The sequence below is a fragment of the Perca flavescens genome, chromosome 5 (assembly GCF_004354835.1).
Source record: "Perca flavescens isolate YP-PL-M2 chromosome 5, PFLA_1.0, whole genome shotgun sequence".
NCBI classification, from domain to species: domain Eukaryota; kingdom Metazoa; phylum Chordata; class Actinopteri; order Perciformes; family Percidae; genus Perca; species Perca flavescens.
In genome coordinates, this window is record NC_041335.1 from 6,923,071 (window position 1) to 6,941,381 (window position 18,311).

Consider the following 18,311-nt stretch of genomic DNA (forward strand, 5'->3'; position numbering starts at 1 on the left):
TTTGTCTGTTCTGTTGTTATTGTTTCAAATAGAGAAACTAAATAAAAAATGTATCTTAAAAAAGCAAAACATACTCAATGTGTTTGTTATAGGAGAATTGCATTATCTATTATTATATTCTCCATAAAAGCAGTGATATCCCATTTAAATACATTGATAAAACTTTGTCGCATTCCATTCTGCAGTTATTTTAAGTGAACGTTTGACATTTTGGCTTGTTTCCTCATGCACTAACAAGGGTGTGGCCCACTTTCCTAGCTAGCTCACTGGCTGACACTATTGACAATGTACAGTAAAACAGCAATTTTAAGTTATATTCAATTCAAGACTTGGAATTTGTCATCAGTGCGCAATTCCCCATCAGTGCGCAATTCCCCACAAAACCAACCAGTGCACTATATATATTGGAAGAATACCATAAAACACATGTAATTTCAGACAAAGAAAATAAGAGAAAGGGGGCAGTGTTTATTCATTTTATTTACACATAAGTTGTACTTTAATAATTGCTTTGAAGCCCAATTTTTGAATTTGATCGGTCAGAGCCCATCAGCTTGCAATTATTCTGTAAAAAAAGCAACACCTGATTAGGTTTGTAAAATAAGTTAAAAAGAAAATCAATATCAGAAACAATAGGCGGACACTGACACTACAGGCCATGAAAGTGAGAGAGAAAACAGACTATTAAGTAGTAAGTAATAAAGTATAAGTTTATATTATGTAACATTGTGACTAACTTCTATAAAAAATGTAGTCAAGGCACTTTGGTATTGCAAGGCACTTAATACAACAAAGCTAAAGCGATGCACATCAGTAGAACCTTTTGTGGTTTGGTAAACTTTTAAGGAGGTCATTGTGATCAGGATCATGGCAGAACTGTAACAATAGACCAGAAATACAACACAGAAAAAAAAAAAAAAAAAAAAAAAAAAAAAAAAAAAGAAAAAAATCAATGAATCATTGTCTAATGATTCTTGGGAAACACTTTTGATCAACAATTTTACAATACAGTCAGAGCGCATACTTTTTACAACCAAACATAACTGCTGTCCAGCATAATATAATCTCATAGCAATTGATCACATTTTGTTAATTGCTTCATATGTTCCATTGCTCAATCAGTGCAGCCATTAAGACATTCATTCCTAAGGTCTGATGAACATCACATTCACTATGTGAAACAATCAAGCAGTCTTAAGATTTGTTCTAATTTTAAGTAAAAAAGTTTTGCACACTTATAAACAAGACACTTCTTGTAATTAAATACTCTCATTATCAACACTGCATGTAGAGCTAAGGAAAGTCAGAAAAAAAAAAAAAAAAAAAAAAAAAAAAAAAAAAAAAAATGGCTGTAATTAAACACTACCACCACTAAACAAGGCCCTGCATTACCTGCATGCCCTTACTGAAGTAGCAGCAGCTTCAGTAAAATATTCACATTGTAAGTGTAAGAGTAATGTGCTTTTTTGTCCGAATAGATTTACTACTCAAAAGACCACTATGGACAGGAGGTAGCCTTCTGAGGTGCTTATTGGACAATACTCAAGCCTACTCCAACAAGGAGCTCACACCATGAGTTTTTCATGGCAGATTTCACGTGTCTGGAGTGCTGTTAGCAAGGGGTTTTCTTGAACAATTCACCTCTAATTATCACAAAAGTAATGACCATTGAGAACAGCATTTTCCTTGACAGTCTCAGCTGTTCGCCTTTGATTTAAATCAAGCAATGCTTTTAGCAGGTCATTTAAGGTGGCTTCTTTGCCCTCTTTCTCCACCCAAATATTCAGCAATTCATGGATCTTGTCATCATAGAGAAGGTGGTCTTTGCTTTTGATTACATTGTCCATTATCCCAATGTGCCGGAAGAATCGCTTGTGGTAGTAGTAGTCTATTTCTTCAAAATACTCAAAGCATTTCCTCAGAGACTCTTCACCTACAACCAAAGATAAAGACCTTAATTAAACACCATCCTGACCTCTCAGGTATGCAGTCACCATTGTAATTATAGGCTTCATTATTAAGTGATTTTGAACATGTAGAACTTGTACATAACTACACCTGACATAGGGGACTCAAAGCGGTCACAAAGCAGGGTTGCGACAACAAGAATGTGGCAGCATGAAAAACTGAAATATCCACTGTGGTTTTTAACAAAGGTGTACCAGTGTTGTCACATTTGAGTAACATAAGGGGGGGAGGGGGGGGGTCTATTGTTTGAGAGGAAGGAATGAAAGTAAAAGAAATTTTACCATTCACAGGAACAAGCTTGGGAAATTGCTTATCTTCCTAAATGACAAAAGAGAGAACAATCATTAATCAAAGAAGTCTATTGAAATTATTAATGAGTCAGAAATTGTCAGTCCTGGTGAATAAAACTCATTGATTATTCAGTTACTTGGCATGTCCAAAAATTCCTCTTAAGATGACTCACATGTTATAATTAGTAACAATATCAACACAACAGACATATGACACTACAGAAGGCATGTCTCACAATGACTGAGACAGTGACAGTCTGTGTAGCCGCTCCCACTGTAGGGCACCAAGTGCGGAGGGGGCACCAAAAACAGCAGAGACTAAGTGTGATCGTAGGCTAAGGGACTGTTCGTTATTCATTTCAGGGACCACCAGAGGAGTTTTGGGATCTTCAGTCAAAATAGACATGACCCTCCCCTCGCCAGTAATAATTTTTCTATGACCCCCCAAAACCCCCCTTTGCACTTGGCAAAGATATACAGGGGGTATGGTGATAGACATTCCTGAGAGACAAGATGGCCGCCAGGGTGCAGCCACAGTGTTTGGCAGGTCCTGTGTGTTTGCCACAACAGTTTATCAAAATCCCTTGGATTTTGCCATGCTTGTCTGGTCTTTTCCTGTCTTTCTACCTCCTCTTGAGTTTAACGTGTCCAAGGAAAATGGATAACTCAACTCTCTATCCAGCGAAGAGGAGCCAACATCTTTTGTATGCAAGAATCCTGGATTGTGGATATGCTGGGCCGCCACCAGGTAAACTTGATCAAACAGCATCTAGATCATTCCTTGGGGTTGTGAATCTTTTGAGGATACTACTTCTGGCTGGTGATGTTGAGCAAAACCCTGGACCTGTTCTAAGTCCTGTTCTACAGCTACAGCGGTTCTCTGGGCTAACACCACCACTGCTACCTGGGCTACAGCAGTTCTCTGGGTTAATACCACCTCTGCTACCTGGGCTACTGCAGCCTCCTGGGCTAACTCTACCTCTGCTACCTGGGCTACAGCATCTCTCTGGGCTAATACCACCACTGCTACCTGGATTTCAGCAGCTCCCTGGGCTAATACCATCACAGCTACCTGGGATACAGCAGCTCCCTGGGCTAATACCATCTCTGCTACCTGGGTTACCGCAGCTTCCTGGGATAATTTCACCTCTGCTACCTGGGCTACAGCAGCTACCTGGGCTACAGCAGTTCACTGGGCTAGTAAATAAACCTCTGCTTTCTCATCTGACGCATCACACTCCTCTGTTATGGTGTGCTGGCCATTTCAGTAGATTTACTCACTAACATTGTTGTGGAAACACAATAAGCATGGAAACTAACTTTTCTTAGGATTGTCATTCAGTAGAATTCAGCGGAATATAGGCTACAGTCTCACACAAATTAGGTGACGTGTCGGATGTGCAGTGGGACAGAAAAGGTCTCTTGAAGTCTGAAGAACTCAGACTTGGGGCCCTATTTTAACGATCTGAAACGCAAGTATGAAACGCAAAACACAAATAGCTTTGTGGGCGGATCTCGGGCTGTTGCTATTATACCGGCGGGATAAATGAGTCTTGCGCCCGACGCAAATCTTAAATGGGTTGGTCTGAAGTAGCTAGCTGTGGTTTGGGCGTAACGTGAAAATAACCAATCAGAGCGTCATCTTGCATTCCCTTTAAGAGCAGGAGCGCGTGTTCCATGGCGGATTGCTATTATGACGGCGGATTTGCGTGGCGCACGCCAGCAGGAGCTGTCCGGGATGCGGCAAAGTAGGCTAATTAATGCCCGTCTTGGTCGGGTGGCGATGTTGTTGCGGCCTCTCGGGCGCATCTCCTCAAGTCTGGAGAGGATTGCTGCAGCCATGGAGCGTGGGCCTCCAAACGCACCACCTGTACCTGTTGTGCCCCTTCCTCGTCCCCCCACGCCATCTCCGTCCACCCGCTCCACCTGGAGGGCATCGAGTGTCCAATCCCACCGTAGTTCAACATCACGTCTCCTTAAGTCCTCGAATATTTCCTAATTTATGTCATCAACACATCCATGATTCATGGAAATGTGTAAAATACAACAAGCCACAAAGAAGGCTGCAACTTTTTGAGGACTGTACTGTGAAGTGTCTCCTGATCTATCCAAACACCTGAAGCGCATTTTCAGTAATATTTTTCTTTGTAATTATGTATGGTTTGCAAAAATGGGAACTGCTGTGTCCGTTTAGATGAGAGAAGTGTATGTGCGTTGTGCCAAGCATTATGGCCAAGCATGCGCCCCTAAAATAGCATCTGAATAACGTGCCACTGACTTTAGACCAGGTTTTTCCTGGTCAGTGGCGGAATTGTTTTCTGAAACTGCAAAATAGCACCAGAGAACGTTTGCGCCTGAACACGCCTCCTCTTTTCGCTGAACTGCCCCCGGGAGCGCAAATACTAGGGCTGTCCTCGACTAAAGAAATTCTTAGTCGACTAACACTTATACGATTTTGTCGACTAATCAATTAGTTGATTTAATTGACAGAGCTGTGCGCTTTGAGAGGTGGTTAAGACTAGAAAAGCACAATATAAATGTAGTTAATTAACCATCTGTAAAACTGAGTTTCTCCACAATTAATCCTGCAAAAGCACCACTTTAAATCTTGTGTTTACCATAAATGTGCTCAGAAGTTTCTTGGAAATGAGTAATTAAGCATGAATAAGCATAAAAAAAATGACTAATCGACTAAAGAAATCTTAGTCGACTAAGACCAAAACGACCGATTAGTCGACTAATCGACTAAGAGGTGGCAGCCCTAGCAAATACATTCCCTAATTTACCGACGTGCGTCTGTGGAGGGAAAAGTCCGCCGTGCGTCGGGTGCAAAATAGGAATGTACAAAAGGCAATTGCGCTGAGTGCAAGATAGGTTCCTTTGTGTTACTGCTACAGCTAGCTTAGCTACATCTGAATGTGACACAAAATACATGACAAAATGAACTGGTATTTTGATTGCATTTATGTCAGGATGCAAAGGCATGGTGGACATCTGCCGGGGAAATAGAAAACGTTTTGTAGTAGACAAATGCGCTCGTAACCATATTTAAGTTGTATTCAATTAAATGCAAAAATAAGGTTTAAGATTCAGAAATGTAGTCTTGTGTAAGGTGTATCATTTTGCTTTTATTCCTGTAGGTAAGATATAAATATAAAACGTCATTATGAATGATATAAAGCAAACATTGTTGAATTGTGTGCAATATTGCAACTCATATTATTATCGTTTTATATTAGATTTATCAAATAGTTGATAAATAAGTAATAAAGGGGGAGAGATCCTTGGCTGCATGCTTTCAGTTTTAAATGTTTATAATTTTTTTCGGTATAAGATTCTTTGTTTGAATATTTTGTCTCTTTCTATACTGATCATTTTTCTGAGTATTTCTAAATTAATGCAGGGTCAATGCTGAGATACATACAAGGAGGAGCACATGGCCAAGAGGAAGTTTTTCCTTGGGTATATGGTGGTGGGTGAAACAACTGGCCTGAACCGGTCTACTGACATTCTAGACAAGTTGAAGGAACTCGACATGACGTTTGATAATTGCCGCAGACAGGCCTATGACAATGGAGCAAACACGAAGGGGAAAAAGCAAGGGGTTCAGGCCCGACTGCTACAATTTAATTCAAGGGATCTTGTCATAGCTGAAGCTGACATGTCGTCCAGGGATGCCACTGGCTTTTTTGGCTATTTGCAGAAGCTATTTTGTTTCTTCTCAGGAGCTACAAAACGATGGAGCATCTTGACAAAACACATCAACCTGACTGTGAAATCATGCAGTGATGTGAGGTGAATTGAACTGCATAAAATCAGAAGGTGAACACAGTGAGTGGTCAATATTAAATTTTGAAATAAAAAAAGTCAATGTTGCTCACATAGACATTATGCATGTGTGATATTAACATGCGTTTTCATGCACTTTGTAATGTCAGAATCAAAGTGGGGAAACTGGATGAAGAGCACGGTCAGACCAGTGTAACCGGACAGCGGAGGTTGTCTGCTGTTAAGACAGCAAAGCATTACTCTGTAACAGAGGTGGGTAGTAACGAGTTACATTTACTCCGTTACATTTACTTGAGTAAGTTTTTGAAAAAATTATACTTCTAGGAGTAGTTTTAAAATCACTATACTTTTTACTTGAGTAGATTTGTGAAGAAGAAACTGTACTCCTACTCCGCTACATTAGGCCACAATGAGCTCATTACTTTTCTTTTTACCTCTTTGGTATTCTACGCGTCATTGTTTTTATCTCCCCCGCGTTCGCCTCATTTTAATGTTTTATTTTGACAGCGAGAGAGACTTCCGCTAAAGGCTCTACCACGTGACTGTGTTTCACAAATCAAACAGTTGTGCAGTCTCGTCACCATACTCATATTGATCTCAGCGGCGGGACGGGTTAGCTTTACAGTCAGAATGTCAGAATGTCAGAATCAACGGCAATGCAGAGGCAACAGCCCTGGCCTCATACTGAAAGCAAGTTTACCTTAGTAAAAGTGCAAAACAGCAGCTACGTTACCTTGTTCTAGTTCTGCATGCAGAGCCTGGTAAGAAAGTATAAACGTTTGGAAATTTGTGTTACTTGTGCTTATTTATTTTTTATTTATTATTATTTTATTGATTTTATTTTTTTAAGTACTTGAATTTACCTGGATTATTTTAATTTAAGCTATTTTGTAATTTATTTTATTAATTTGGATGAACTATAATTTGCCTAAAGAGGATTATTTTGTATTTTTGTCTGTCTGATTGAATGCTTGTTAAAAAATAAATCAGACGTTACCCAACAGTTAATCAGTACTTGAGTAGTTTTTTTCACCAAGTACTTTTTTTACTCTTACTCAAGTAATTATTTGGATGACTACTTTTTACTTTTACTTGAGTCATATTATTCTGAAGTAACAGTACTTTTACTTGAGTACAATTTTTGGCTACTCTACAGGAGTAAGCAGGTGAGAAGGAATTAAGCAAAAAGGGAAGCAAGGACAGAAGCAAGGGTGGAAATGAGCGGTTGGGTCTCACCCTGCTGTTGGGCTGTGTGGGGACCATGGGACAGGCTGGCGGGAGATATGCGGGGAAGGCAGAGCAGGGCAGGCCAGTTAGACTGTGCTGGGAGTTACTGGCTGAGCTGCTGCAGAGGCTTTCACATAGCACTTTGCGCTCTTCCTCAATGCCGGCCGAGGATTTGGCTCTCACCAGTTGCCGGGACAGGATCAGATTCGAGCAGCTCTGCCCTGGGGTTTCTCCGTTGCTCCTTTCCTTAGTGGGACAGAGAAGAAAGAGACATTTTTTTAAAAACAGCTTTTATATATTTCTCAGTCTACTGTACATCAGTTATGGGCTTCTGTATTCATCTTTATTCATTGTATAAAACCTGAGGAAACTTTAGTCTCAGCTATCACTTTATTGTACTGCTCTGCCCTTGTTTTAAATACATTCTGAAGTATACAGTGGTTGCAGAAAGTAATCAGAGCCCTTCCCTTTTTGCACATTTTGTGCTGTAGATTTTTGCCAGTCAAGAACCCATGATGACAAAGTGGTAATGAAGGAATATTTTCCACCAGGTTGTGCACATTTATAGAGCCTGCATTAAAAAGCTTGCACAGGGAGAAGTATTCAGATGCGCTTTCTGTAGTTTCACCACGGCAGACCCACGTCAGTAACATCCGCCATCGCATAATTACGTAGCCGAGTGAAAGTGCAGTCGGATTCTTGTACACCTGGATTGTTTTTCCTAGTTCCTTATGAATTCTCCTTCACATCTTTCCTGGACCTCATGTCGTTTTCCACCTGGGCTAACCCAACTCTCTGAGAACTTCGAAAATCCTCAGCATCACTCCTTTATGGTAGAGTGGCTAGACGGAAGCCACACGTCGCTTGGAGTATGCCAAATAGCATTTAAAGGACTCCGAGCATGAGGGAAAATATTCTCTTCGGGCAGAACTCTTAGTTGCCAGGCAGAATAGAACAAACTTTTTAAAATCCCCATGGTGAAAAGGGTCTCAGTGTACGACAATGACCAAAAGCATACAGCCAAGACAACAAACGGACATTTGGAAAAACAGAAAAATTGGTTCAAATTTTTTCCCACCTTGACAACAGCTGTTTTTTTTTATCTTTAACCCAGTCCGCAGAAGCTTTTTTCCATTCAGAGGATCAGGGTATTTTGAAAAATATTTTTAAATCTATTGTGTCTAAGGGACATTTGGAAAAACAATTATTCAAATTTTTTCCCACCTTGACAAATAATTTTTTTTTATCTTTAACCCGTTTTTTTCTGTTTTTATTCAGAGGATCAGAAATTTTGAAAAATATAAAATTGTGTCTGGGCTCCAATTATTCAATACTGCAATGATATTCTCTCCCTCGTTCTGAAGAAAAATGATATTTCATTCAATATCCAATGAAAAATTTAATATTTGAACCCATTCTTCTATTTTTCCAAATGTCGGTTTAGGTTTAGAAAATTTAACTGATAAGCGTTACACGGACCGCAAAGCTTGTAGAGACTTACCCAACAAGACATTTGCTGCCAAAGAGGCTCCCACAAAGTTCTGAATTAAGAGTCTGAAAATGATTGTAAATGAGATTTCAGGTTTTGATTGTTAATACATTTGCAAACACATGCTTTCACTTTGTCATTATGGGTTATTGAGTAGATGAGCAAACAAACCAGGGCGCAGGTTTGCAGTAGCGCTAATAGCATTCATTGCATGCTTAAAAAGTAACATTTCTGATTAACGGTTGATTTTGCAAAAAGCAAATGCAGGCGGACACTCAGGCTGTCATCTCCCTCCCCCCCCCAAAAAAATAAAAAATAAAAAAATCTGTTTCGATAGCTCTAATTGTGTATTGCCTCTGGACAGCATGCACACGAGAGAGAGAAAATAAATGTGTGATCAATTACGAACATTTTTACAGTATATGGAACGCACTCATTTCTGGAGAAAACGTCCAGACCCAATACTGAAGCCACTGCACATGAAATTATCATTAGTGACTCACCAGTCCAGCTTGTAGCCCATCAAGTACATTTCTCTGAGTGTCTGAAAAAGGATGAGAGAAAAGAAAAGAACAGCCATTTTATAGCATGTATGTGTGAATTTCCCTTAATGGATAAATCAACACTCATTAACTGAAAGGGCAGAAAACTGCTGCTCTTTTTGGGTTCAAACATTTATTGCATCACCTCTGGCCACACCAATCATTGGTGTCAGAGCTATTTTCATAGGTCAGCTCTGAAACCTGACCGTGTGGCACTAATTTGTGCTGGATTGAGTGGCGTTTACATTGCAAACAGTAGAGACCAGGAAAAATATCTTCACATGGCTTGTCATTGCAGAATCCAAATGGAAAAGGTGTTACATGCCAACAACTGGATGCAAGTCCAGTTTCAAGTTTGTTCTGAATGATGACATACAGTGTCACAGACAGTTGTTTTAACATATTGACTATGCAGGCCAACCTGATATTTACGTTTTATTATCCTACTACACCTTTTTCCAACATCATCAGCAGAAAGCGTAAGCACATCAACTGCTGTACCACCTGCTGCGGTGTGATCATTAACTGAAACAATCAATGCCGTACCTGCCGTTTGTAGTCCTGTAAAGCAGGTTTCTGACCATATTGCTACAGAAAATCCTGCAGCATGTTGGAAAAGGCTGTATGCCCATGTGTGTCAAAGACACAAAGCCTGCAGTGATATCACTACTCATCCTAAAACATTCATTAACCAACATGTTTCTGTCTGACAAGCACTGTGAATCACATAATGACACGCCCTGTGAGTCAGATAATGTCTTTCCGGCCTAGTCACATACAGTGCTGCTCATGAGTATTGGAACTAAAGTTGACTAAAAAGAAAAAAAAAAAAGAAAATATCCATCTTTTGGAAACTGATCTTAAGGCCTTAATTGAAAAAATTAGGAAAACTCCAACCTTTCAGAAGCCAATTTTCTTTGTGAATGAATAATCAAATCGTAAATAAAGAAATGTTCTTCCTTAAAATACAGGGGGCATAAGTATAGAAACAACCTATGTTAAATTCCCATATAGGCAGGCAGATTTTTATTTTTAAAGGCCAGTTATTTCATGGATCCAGGGTACTATGCATCCTGATAAAGTTCCCTTGGCCTTTGGAATTAAAATACCCCCACATCATCACATACCTTTCACCATACCTAGAGATTGGCATGGGGTACTTTCCATAAGACCATCTCTCAATGCAAATCAAACCAGCTATTAGGCTAACTAGGCTAACTGAAATAAAACCATGCCAATCTCTAATTTTTTTCAATTAAGGCATTAAGATCAATTTCCAAAAGATGATTTTTTTTATTCCTCTTTTTAGTCAACTGTAGCAGGGGTTCCAATACTCATGAGCAGCACTGTACATTTAAAAACTTAAAAGTTCTACCTGAAAGTTTTGATTAATCAACTAGTTCATATAAAATCGGTTCTTTTTTGTCGGATTTGAGAGTAAACTGAATATTTATACGTTTTGGACTGTATTTCGGGGTAAACAAGGAGTTTCTTTAGCCTTCAGCAAGCCAAACAATTCCATGCTGCACTAAGTTTTTCTTGTCAAAACTGAAAATGTGTAGTGTCATACTGGATGCTATAATTTACTTTGCTAGGTCCCAATTTTCTGACTGCATCTGTTGATGTTGTCATCGTTCCATTCGGTTTATGCTGATTATGGTAGGGGAGAAAAAAAATTAAACTAGAAGATTTTAAAATGGTTTAAGTATAAATACAGTCACTCTCCTTGGATACACATTTCATCTTTATCAAAACTTGGAAATTAAGGATTTTAAATATTTTCCAACCTTTATCTTTCCTAGAAATAGTTTTTTTTACCTACCTGTTGCTTTATGATGTCTCCTTGTGCACACAGCAATGATTATCCCACCAATAACCACAGAAGGAATCAGTACAAGCGGCACAATCACAGAGGCCTTTGCTGATAAAATAAATAAATAAAATAAGAAGCAATATTGACAACCATTAGCACCATATCATGGTAATGATAATAAGTTTCATACTTTGTTGCTTTTCTCATGTTGCAGCTTCATGTGTAAAGTTGTATGCATTTTTGTCTTTTAAAAAATAAAAAAAGTGAAAAAACCAAGCATGTCTTCAGTGATGACTGATGTCTTTAGAAGGTTGTGCTTTTCATGTGGCATTAGCTTCCACTGTGCTGTGTACCTGAGGTAGAGGCAGCATTAGTCTGGATTTTCTTGCACTCTGTGTTGGAAGTAGAGGTGCATCTCCTCTCCATCTCTTCATCTTCTTCACATCTGAATTGAAAGCATGACAGAATAAAAATGAGTGAGGCTGTCTTAGAAACAATGGTCCCTAATTCACAAACAAGTGACATAAAGAAGGATTATTCTTCCATCACTAAATTTAAATAAACCAAGCATCAGGTGTGTCCCGTTTCGTCTGCATAGACTCACCTTGAACACGTCTTGCATATCTCACATGGTTGCTCAGGAGCACAGAATCTTCCCAATTTGCACTGACATTCAGTATCTTGAGTTGGAGTACATGGCCTTACAACTTCCTGATCTGAGATAGCAACATGAAAAAGACCTTGTTAAGTCCAAGTTTATGCTCTGAGCACTTTGAAAAGGTTGACTATGGATTTTTCTTCCACAGTCATTCCAATCGATAGCATAAAGCCGTCAGGCAGAATTACCTGAGCGACACCGTGTGCACTTCCAACACCGCTGCAGTTCGTTATCGTGCTCAGTGTATGTCCCATCGTCGCATTCCTCACACTTCCCCTTCTCTCCTGTTCTGGTGCAGGGCGATATCTTACGTGTACCTTACACACACACAGAAAAGTAACCCCCAAATATCTTTATACACCTTCTTAATTTAGCCTTCGCTCTACTTTAACAATAACAAATCACAATGAAGCTCAACCTGCTTCATAGCTCTGGTGATGGATTTTATTGATTCGATCTGGTGACAGAACTTCAGTCTGAGTGGACTAAATCAAGTCTAGCTCTATGGGTCTTACCAGCTGGACAGTATGAACAGCAGATGTTTCCATCCAGGTACTCCTGGCCGGGTTTGCAAGAGACGTCCCGCCTTGTCCTGTTGCCTACCAAGTCAAGGCCAGACCGCGGATATGCACCCGTGGGTTTGAGGTGCCAGATCAATGTCAAAAAAGCCTTTGGGGGAAAAAAAATAAAATGAGGACAGTCATGTTAAAAAAACAACAAATATTGTAGTTATTGGTTGATTCCTTTTTGTTTTAGAATCAATTTATTGAACATTTAGTGTAGTATATGCAAAGATTTCTAAAATTCACTGGCTCCAGCATTTAAATTTGTCAACTTCGACTTAGAATTGATTAATAAAATATGCAACATTTTATAGACCAAACAATTAACAGAGAAAATATTGGCTGACTAATCAATAATGGTTATAATCATTGGTTGCAGCCCTCATTTTGATAATCCCGTAATTGTTGATAACAAAGTAAAACTGACTGGTTTCAACTTATCGAATGCGCTTCCGTTTTAGATCATAGTAAACTGAACACAGTTAGTCAAATAAATGGTTGGTATTTGAGTCACATTGGACTCTGAGACATTATGATAGATGCGCATAGAAAGTCTAATCAAAATCAAATCGAGAAAACAATCAGCAGATTCAAAGATAATGAAAATACTAAATTGCAGCCCCAACTATTTGTTTTTGTTCCCTTTGGCGTCTTTGCTTTTTCCTCACTACGGTTGCACTAAATGCTTGCTCTTGGGGGAATAATTGGAATTGTTGGGTCTTCTTAAATTCGTAAAGTGTCTTGAGATAACTTCTTATTATTTGAAACTATAAATAAAATTGTTTTGTTTTATAAAAAGGTGCTACTCTCTTATTACATAATAGCTATAATGCGTAGTTTGACTGCCGCATGAGTCTACAAGCCTTCCGTGATCGTGCACCACCCTCACCCCTCCTCCACGCGGTTGCTAGTAGCCAAGGAGGACACTCAGGACTCTTCAGAAGAGGTAATTATCTTCACTCGAGTTTCTGTGCACGAAAGTCACCTGACGACACCAAATTATAAATACAGCCATAATGAGAAATACAGAGAGTTTTGGGTCTTTTAGCTTTATATAAAGTCATTTGGCAATGGCTTGAATGTAACAGATGTTCATTATTATAAAAACGTTACGCACTAACACTTTAAAGCAACTAGTAGGAACACTTGGTGTTGAGTTTGGCAGCCACTGTGGACAAAGCGTTAGTGTTTCCATGAGCACCGTCATGTTGTAAAGATCTGGCTAGTGTGTCTTTTTTTGGAAGAGAGTTAAAGAAAGACATTTTTAATAATATTTTTCATTTTCAAAAAACAGCTGTTTGCATAGTGATGAGGTGATGTTTATTTTTGGCTAAGATTGTGAGATTAATACCTGTAATATGATGACAGTATAACATTGTAAACTTGGTTTTGGTAAGGATTTTCAACCCAGTCCCAGCAGAGCCTGGCATCCATTCTGCTTCCGAAGGCAACTTTTTTCAGGCAGCGGAAGCCCATGCCTCCTTCCCCCCAGGATCAGGTATGTACTCAGAGCAGACTGTGGCCCAGCGAAACATCTGGCTCCACACGTCGCAGCTACCCACGGACGTCAGACGCAAGCTTCTGTACGGCCCCATAGCTCCCGATGGACTATTTTGGCCCCGCCTTTAGACAGCCACATCCCACTTTCACCAAGCGGCCGAAGACGCGGAGCGGCTCCGAAGGCTCGGCTCTTGGAAGGCAGCTCCTCCACAGCAGCGCCGTCGCCATGACAATGGCGCGCCCTCTGCTGCGGCGGCATCTTCCCAGGCCACAAGCTCCGCTCCTCCGCCCTGCAGCGACTGCTGGCTCCACATCACCGGCAGGCTTCATGGAGCCGGAGGACCATGAAGGTGGCCCCCACCTGGTCTAACCCACCCCCCGAGCCACCCAACAAACATCGGCGGTGGCAATGTCGGGGCGCGGGGAACGTCTGTCCCTCTACATTTGAGAGCTGGAGACACGACGGCCCTTTTAATGTCCACTTCCACCCATCTAAAGAGCAGTTTCCGCTCAACCAAGCAGCCCTTGTTCCCACTGAACAGTGCGCTGACAACATGACAGTCGTTCCCGACAAAAGCACACACCAGCCCACCGCAGCACGCGGAGCTCCACCACTCTCACTATGCAGACAGCAGGAGCGAATGCTCGAGCAGTGCCGCTCAGTCATTCGGAGGACGACAGTGGCCGCTCGCTCCCCATACGGCGGTGAGAGTCCGCCGCCCTTTCAACAGAGCCCTACCATGGGCTGGGCGACATGATCACATGTCTTGCTCAGCAGCAGAATGGGCTCTGCGCTCCTTGCTGGCCATGTCTGTAAACACACAAACATGCGCACGCCTGCTTTCGGAGCACAGCGCGGCATTGATGAGCCATGGACATAAACTTGATTGTCATGGAGGGCCAGGCTGTCAACGCCAAGACAAGATGCACTGATCTCGTTGTCGCGCACCACGCCACAGTGTCAGCATTGTCTGTGATGAGTCTTCTGGGCATGAGGTCTGCAAATCACGTAGTAGTCCCCCTGGGTCTCCTCCCCAAGGAGGATCCAGAGGTGGTTTCATCGCCAGCGCCTCAGCCATATATGCCACAAGTGGCGAATGCTGACCATCCCTCCCTCTCTTCAGTCAGACCTGGCATATTAGTGAAACCCCCGGACCCTGTCAACCGGGGTCCCCCTGGGCAAAGTGACGTCACAAGTGTACACAGACGTCCCTTATTGGCTGGGGAGGAATGTGCGAGTCACAGGTGGTGGAAGGAGAATGGCCAGCACCCCCCCCCCCTAGGGCTGTCCTCAACTAAATAAATTCTTAGTCGACTAACTCTTATAGGATTTTGTCGACTAATCGATTAGTTGATTTAATTGACAGAGCTGTGCGCTTTGAGAGGTGGTTAAGACTAGAAAAAGCACAATATAAACGTAGTTAATTAACCATCTGTAAAACTGAGTTTCTCCACAATTAATCCTGCAAAAGCACCACTTTAAATCTTGTGTTTACCATAAATGAGTTTCTTCGTTGTATGTGTGCTCTGCCTGCTGCTTTGTGTATTTGATAGGCACCATCAAAAGGAGTAGTCTATTACTTTGATGAAGATAAAACACATCAGTGCCACTCACAGGAAATGGCTTACCTACAGATACTGTAAACAAATAAAATAAGTCATTTCTTTTTCTTAGTAGTTTTATGGAGTTATGGGTCACATGACTGTGCCCAACCAATGGAATGCACTTCTGATCAGGCCACAAGATGAGAGCTGGGCAGGTGAATATGATGGGAGAGGGGGATTTCCTACAGACATGCTTAACCCTTGTGTGGTCCTTCGGGTCCTTGTAACCCAAAAGACAAAACAAGGGTTAATACAGCACCTTAGTGCTTGTTTGTACAACATTTTGGCCAGCTTAAACTGTGTTTAAATGTGCTCTAGAAACAAAACTTTCTTACTTACTTTACAAGAGACAGGGTTTAGAGAGCAATTCTCAACAAAATAAACGGAAGTACATAACCCTTGTGTTGTCCTTTGGGTCCCGGTGACCCGAAGGACAACACAAGGGTTAAACTCTAGCGGTGTTGAAATTAATTGCATTGATGCATTGTGATGTGGACCTGGAGGATTCTGCATCCATTCAGTGACAGACTATAATCAATTATTGCCTACTGACATTTATAGTTGATTGTCTGCTGTGGTCAAACTCCTCTACATTTAGCAAAAAAAAAAAAAAAACGCAACTGATCTCAACTGGTATTCTGTCTGTAATGGAGTGGACATTTCTAAGTAACCCAAAACTTTTGACCGGTAGAGTGTGTCTGTCTTGGTGTGTAGCAATATATAATAATATTGAGGTGAGGATGAATCTTAATATCGAATTATTGACATAATAGTCAAATCGTGACACCAGTGAATATTTATACCCCCATTAAACTCCAATCCTCAGTCTGATAAACGCAGTATTGTTAAAACAGATAAGCAGAGAAGAATGACATCTTAAACTTACCGGTTTTAAAAGAAATTACTCAAACTCATGCCATCTTTACAAAAACAGTGTGTACAAATTCAGTCAATAGCTTGGCCAGGTTAAGGGGGAAAACCAAATGAGGCAATCATGCATCCAGATTGCTGTCCACACCCATGGCTATGTCGTAACATGACCCACACTCCCCAAGTTTGCTTAACGAACACAGTCTGAACAAGCCAGGTAAACCTTCCATAAAAGGAAAAAACTAATCATACAAACCTCCATGCCAAACTGAAAGTGACCTTGTTTAACGACGCAGAAATACAGAAGACATTTCAACTACAAAATCTATTGAATCTTTAAGAGACGCGCTTTAAATCGGCATGCCTATAATCCATTTAAATAAAATATCAACTTCCTGTGGTAGTTTACACCGCAACTTCTGCTAGCCGAGTAACGTGACGTAGAGCGATAACATCAAGTGCGGGATGTCAGAGGGAGAAGACTGGAATTTTAAAGTAGCCTAAGTAGCGTTATTTTTGCGGATAACTTAACTGCCGAATTGAGGAGAGATTACTAACAATTCATAAAATACAGTTTGGCCCAGAATCTAAGATATATACGCATGGAAATTGCTAAGAGCACTTCAAATTGACGTATTCATAAATCGAGATTTGGGCACCACAACAGGAACACACCACATGGTTAGGGCATGTAGCCTAGGTTTTATTCGTGAATGTTATTATTAATTTACTTAATTAATGTAAGACTCATTGTTAATTCACCCCGAGCAATCGAACATAGGCACTTAGAGCAGCTCACTGTCGTGTATGAGGAGAAAAGAGCTTGAATGAACTTGTTACTTTTTGAAGACTATGAGGAATTTCGCACTCAGGCTCAGAGAGACTGAGAGGGACTTTGACGGATGAATGTGACATTCTCCGAAGAGTCTTGTAGACACAGACTAGCTAACTACCAGAAAATCCCATACAATTTTCCTATTTTGCCGGGTGGCCATATTTGCCGAATCGATATTCGATAGTCAATATTCAACCAACAGAAAAATATAGCCCCCTTGAAAAGACTTCTGAGAGCTAATACATGTTGAAAAGTTCGGAGGAGCTCAATGGAAAATGACTCAACGCAACCATTTATTAATTATTTTTTACCTTCAGAAAATGCCAGGAGCGAAACAGAAGTAGTTTAACAACGTAAGTCTTAACAAACAGAGGCAGCCCATTACAAAAGCAAACTTTTGAGCGGTGTACGATTTGAAAGACACTTACCATGTATTGTAGAAATTGTGTCATGCTTTAGTAGCGATGTCTAAATCCACAGAATTATAGGGAGTCATTTCCAAAGTTCCATTTGCGGCAAAGGGCTTTGACAGGCGTTTTATATGCTACTGTCCCAAAGTCTAGCGCAGGTGTGCGTAATGACGTACTTCGGCTGGGCGGTACCGCACCCAGTAGCCTATCCTAGAACCACCATCCGACACACAGACAGACAGACAGATAGATATAGCCTATAGGCGAATTTATTAATCCAAAACAAAAAACACAGATCACTGATGTAAGAAGTATTTCAGATTATTTGCTTAGGCCTAAGTACAAATACCAATATAAAAAGTAAAGAAACCCATTTGTAAATGCCCTGCATTCAAAAGCCTTCTTACTAATTAAAAGTAGTAACATCATTTACAGTACAGGCCAAAAGTTTGGACACACCTTCTCATTCAATGTGTTTATTTATTTTCATTACTATTTGCATCGTAGATTCTCACTGAAGGCATCAAAACAATGAATGAACACATATGGAATTATGTACTTAACATAAGAGTGTGAAATAACTGAAAACATGTCTTATATTTTAGATTCTTCAAAGTAGCCACCCTTTGCTTTTTTTGATAACTCTGCAAACCCTTGGTGTACTCTCTATGAGCTTCATAAGGTAGTCACCTGAAATGGTTTTCACTTCACAGGTGTGCTTTGTCAGGGTTAATTAGTGGAATTTTTTCCCT

At 40.5% G+C, this 18,311-nt stretch overlaps 1 protein-coding gene across 2 annotated transcripts; it reads right to left on the reverse strand.

Moving 5' to 3' along the window:
• Window positions 1-351: 351 nt before the first annotated feature.
• Window positions 352-17,701, reverse strand: hdr (hematopoietic death receptor). 2 transcript variants are annotated; one of them, XM_028579346.1, is made up of 10 exons: window positions 17,578-17,701; window positions 12,292-12,445; window positions 11,965-12,093; window positions 11,723-11,834; window positions 11,472-11,563; window positions 11,128-11,226; window positions 9,267-9,307; window positions 7,458-7,520; window positions 2,250-2,286; window positions 352-1,933 (listed from the first exon to the last, which is right to left on the reverse strand). In XM_028579346.1, exons 1-10 carry the CDS (start codon window positions 17,599-17,601, stop codon window positions 1,644-1,646), a joined length of 1,041 nt encoding a protein of 346 aa, XP_028435147.1. In that variant the 5' UTR covers window positions 17,602-17,701; the 3' UTR covers window positions 352-1,643. The 2 variants fall into 2 exon arrangements, with proteins under 2 accessions (XP_028435147.1, XP_028435146.1); XM_028579345.1 differs by having other exon boundaries at window positions 7,284-7,520.
• Window positions 17,702-18,311: the final 610 nt, after the last annotated feature.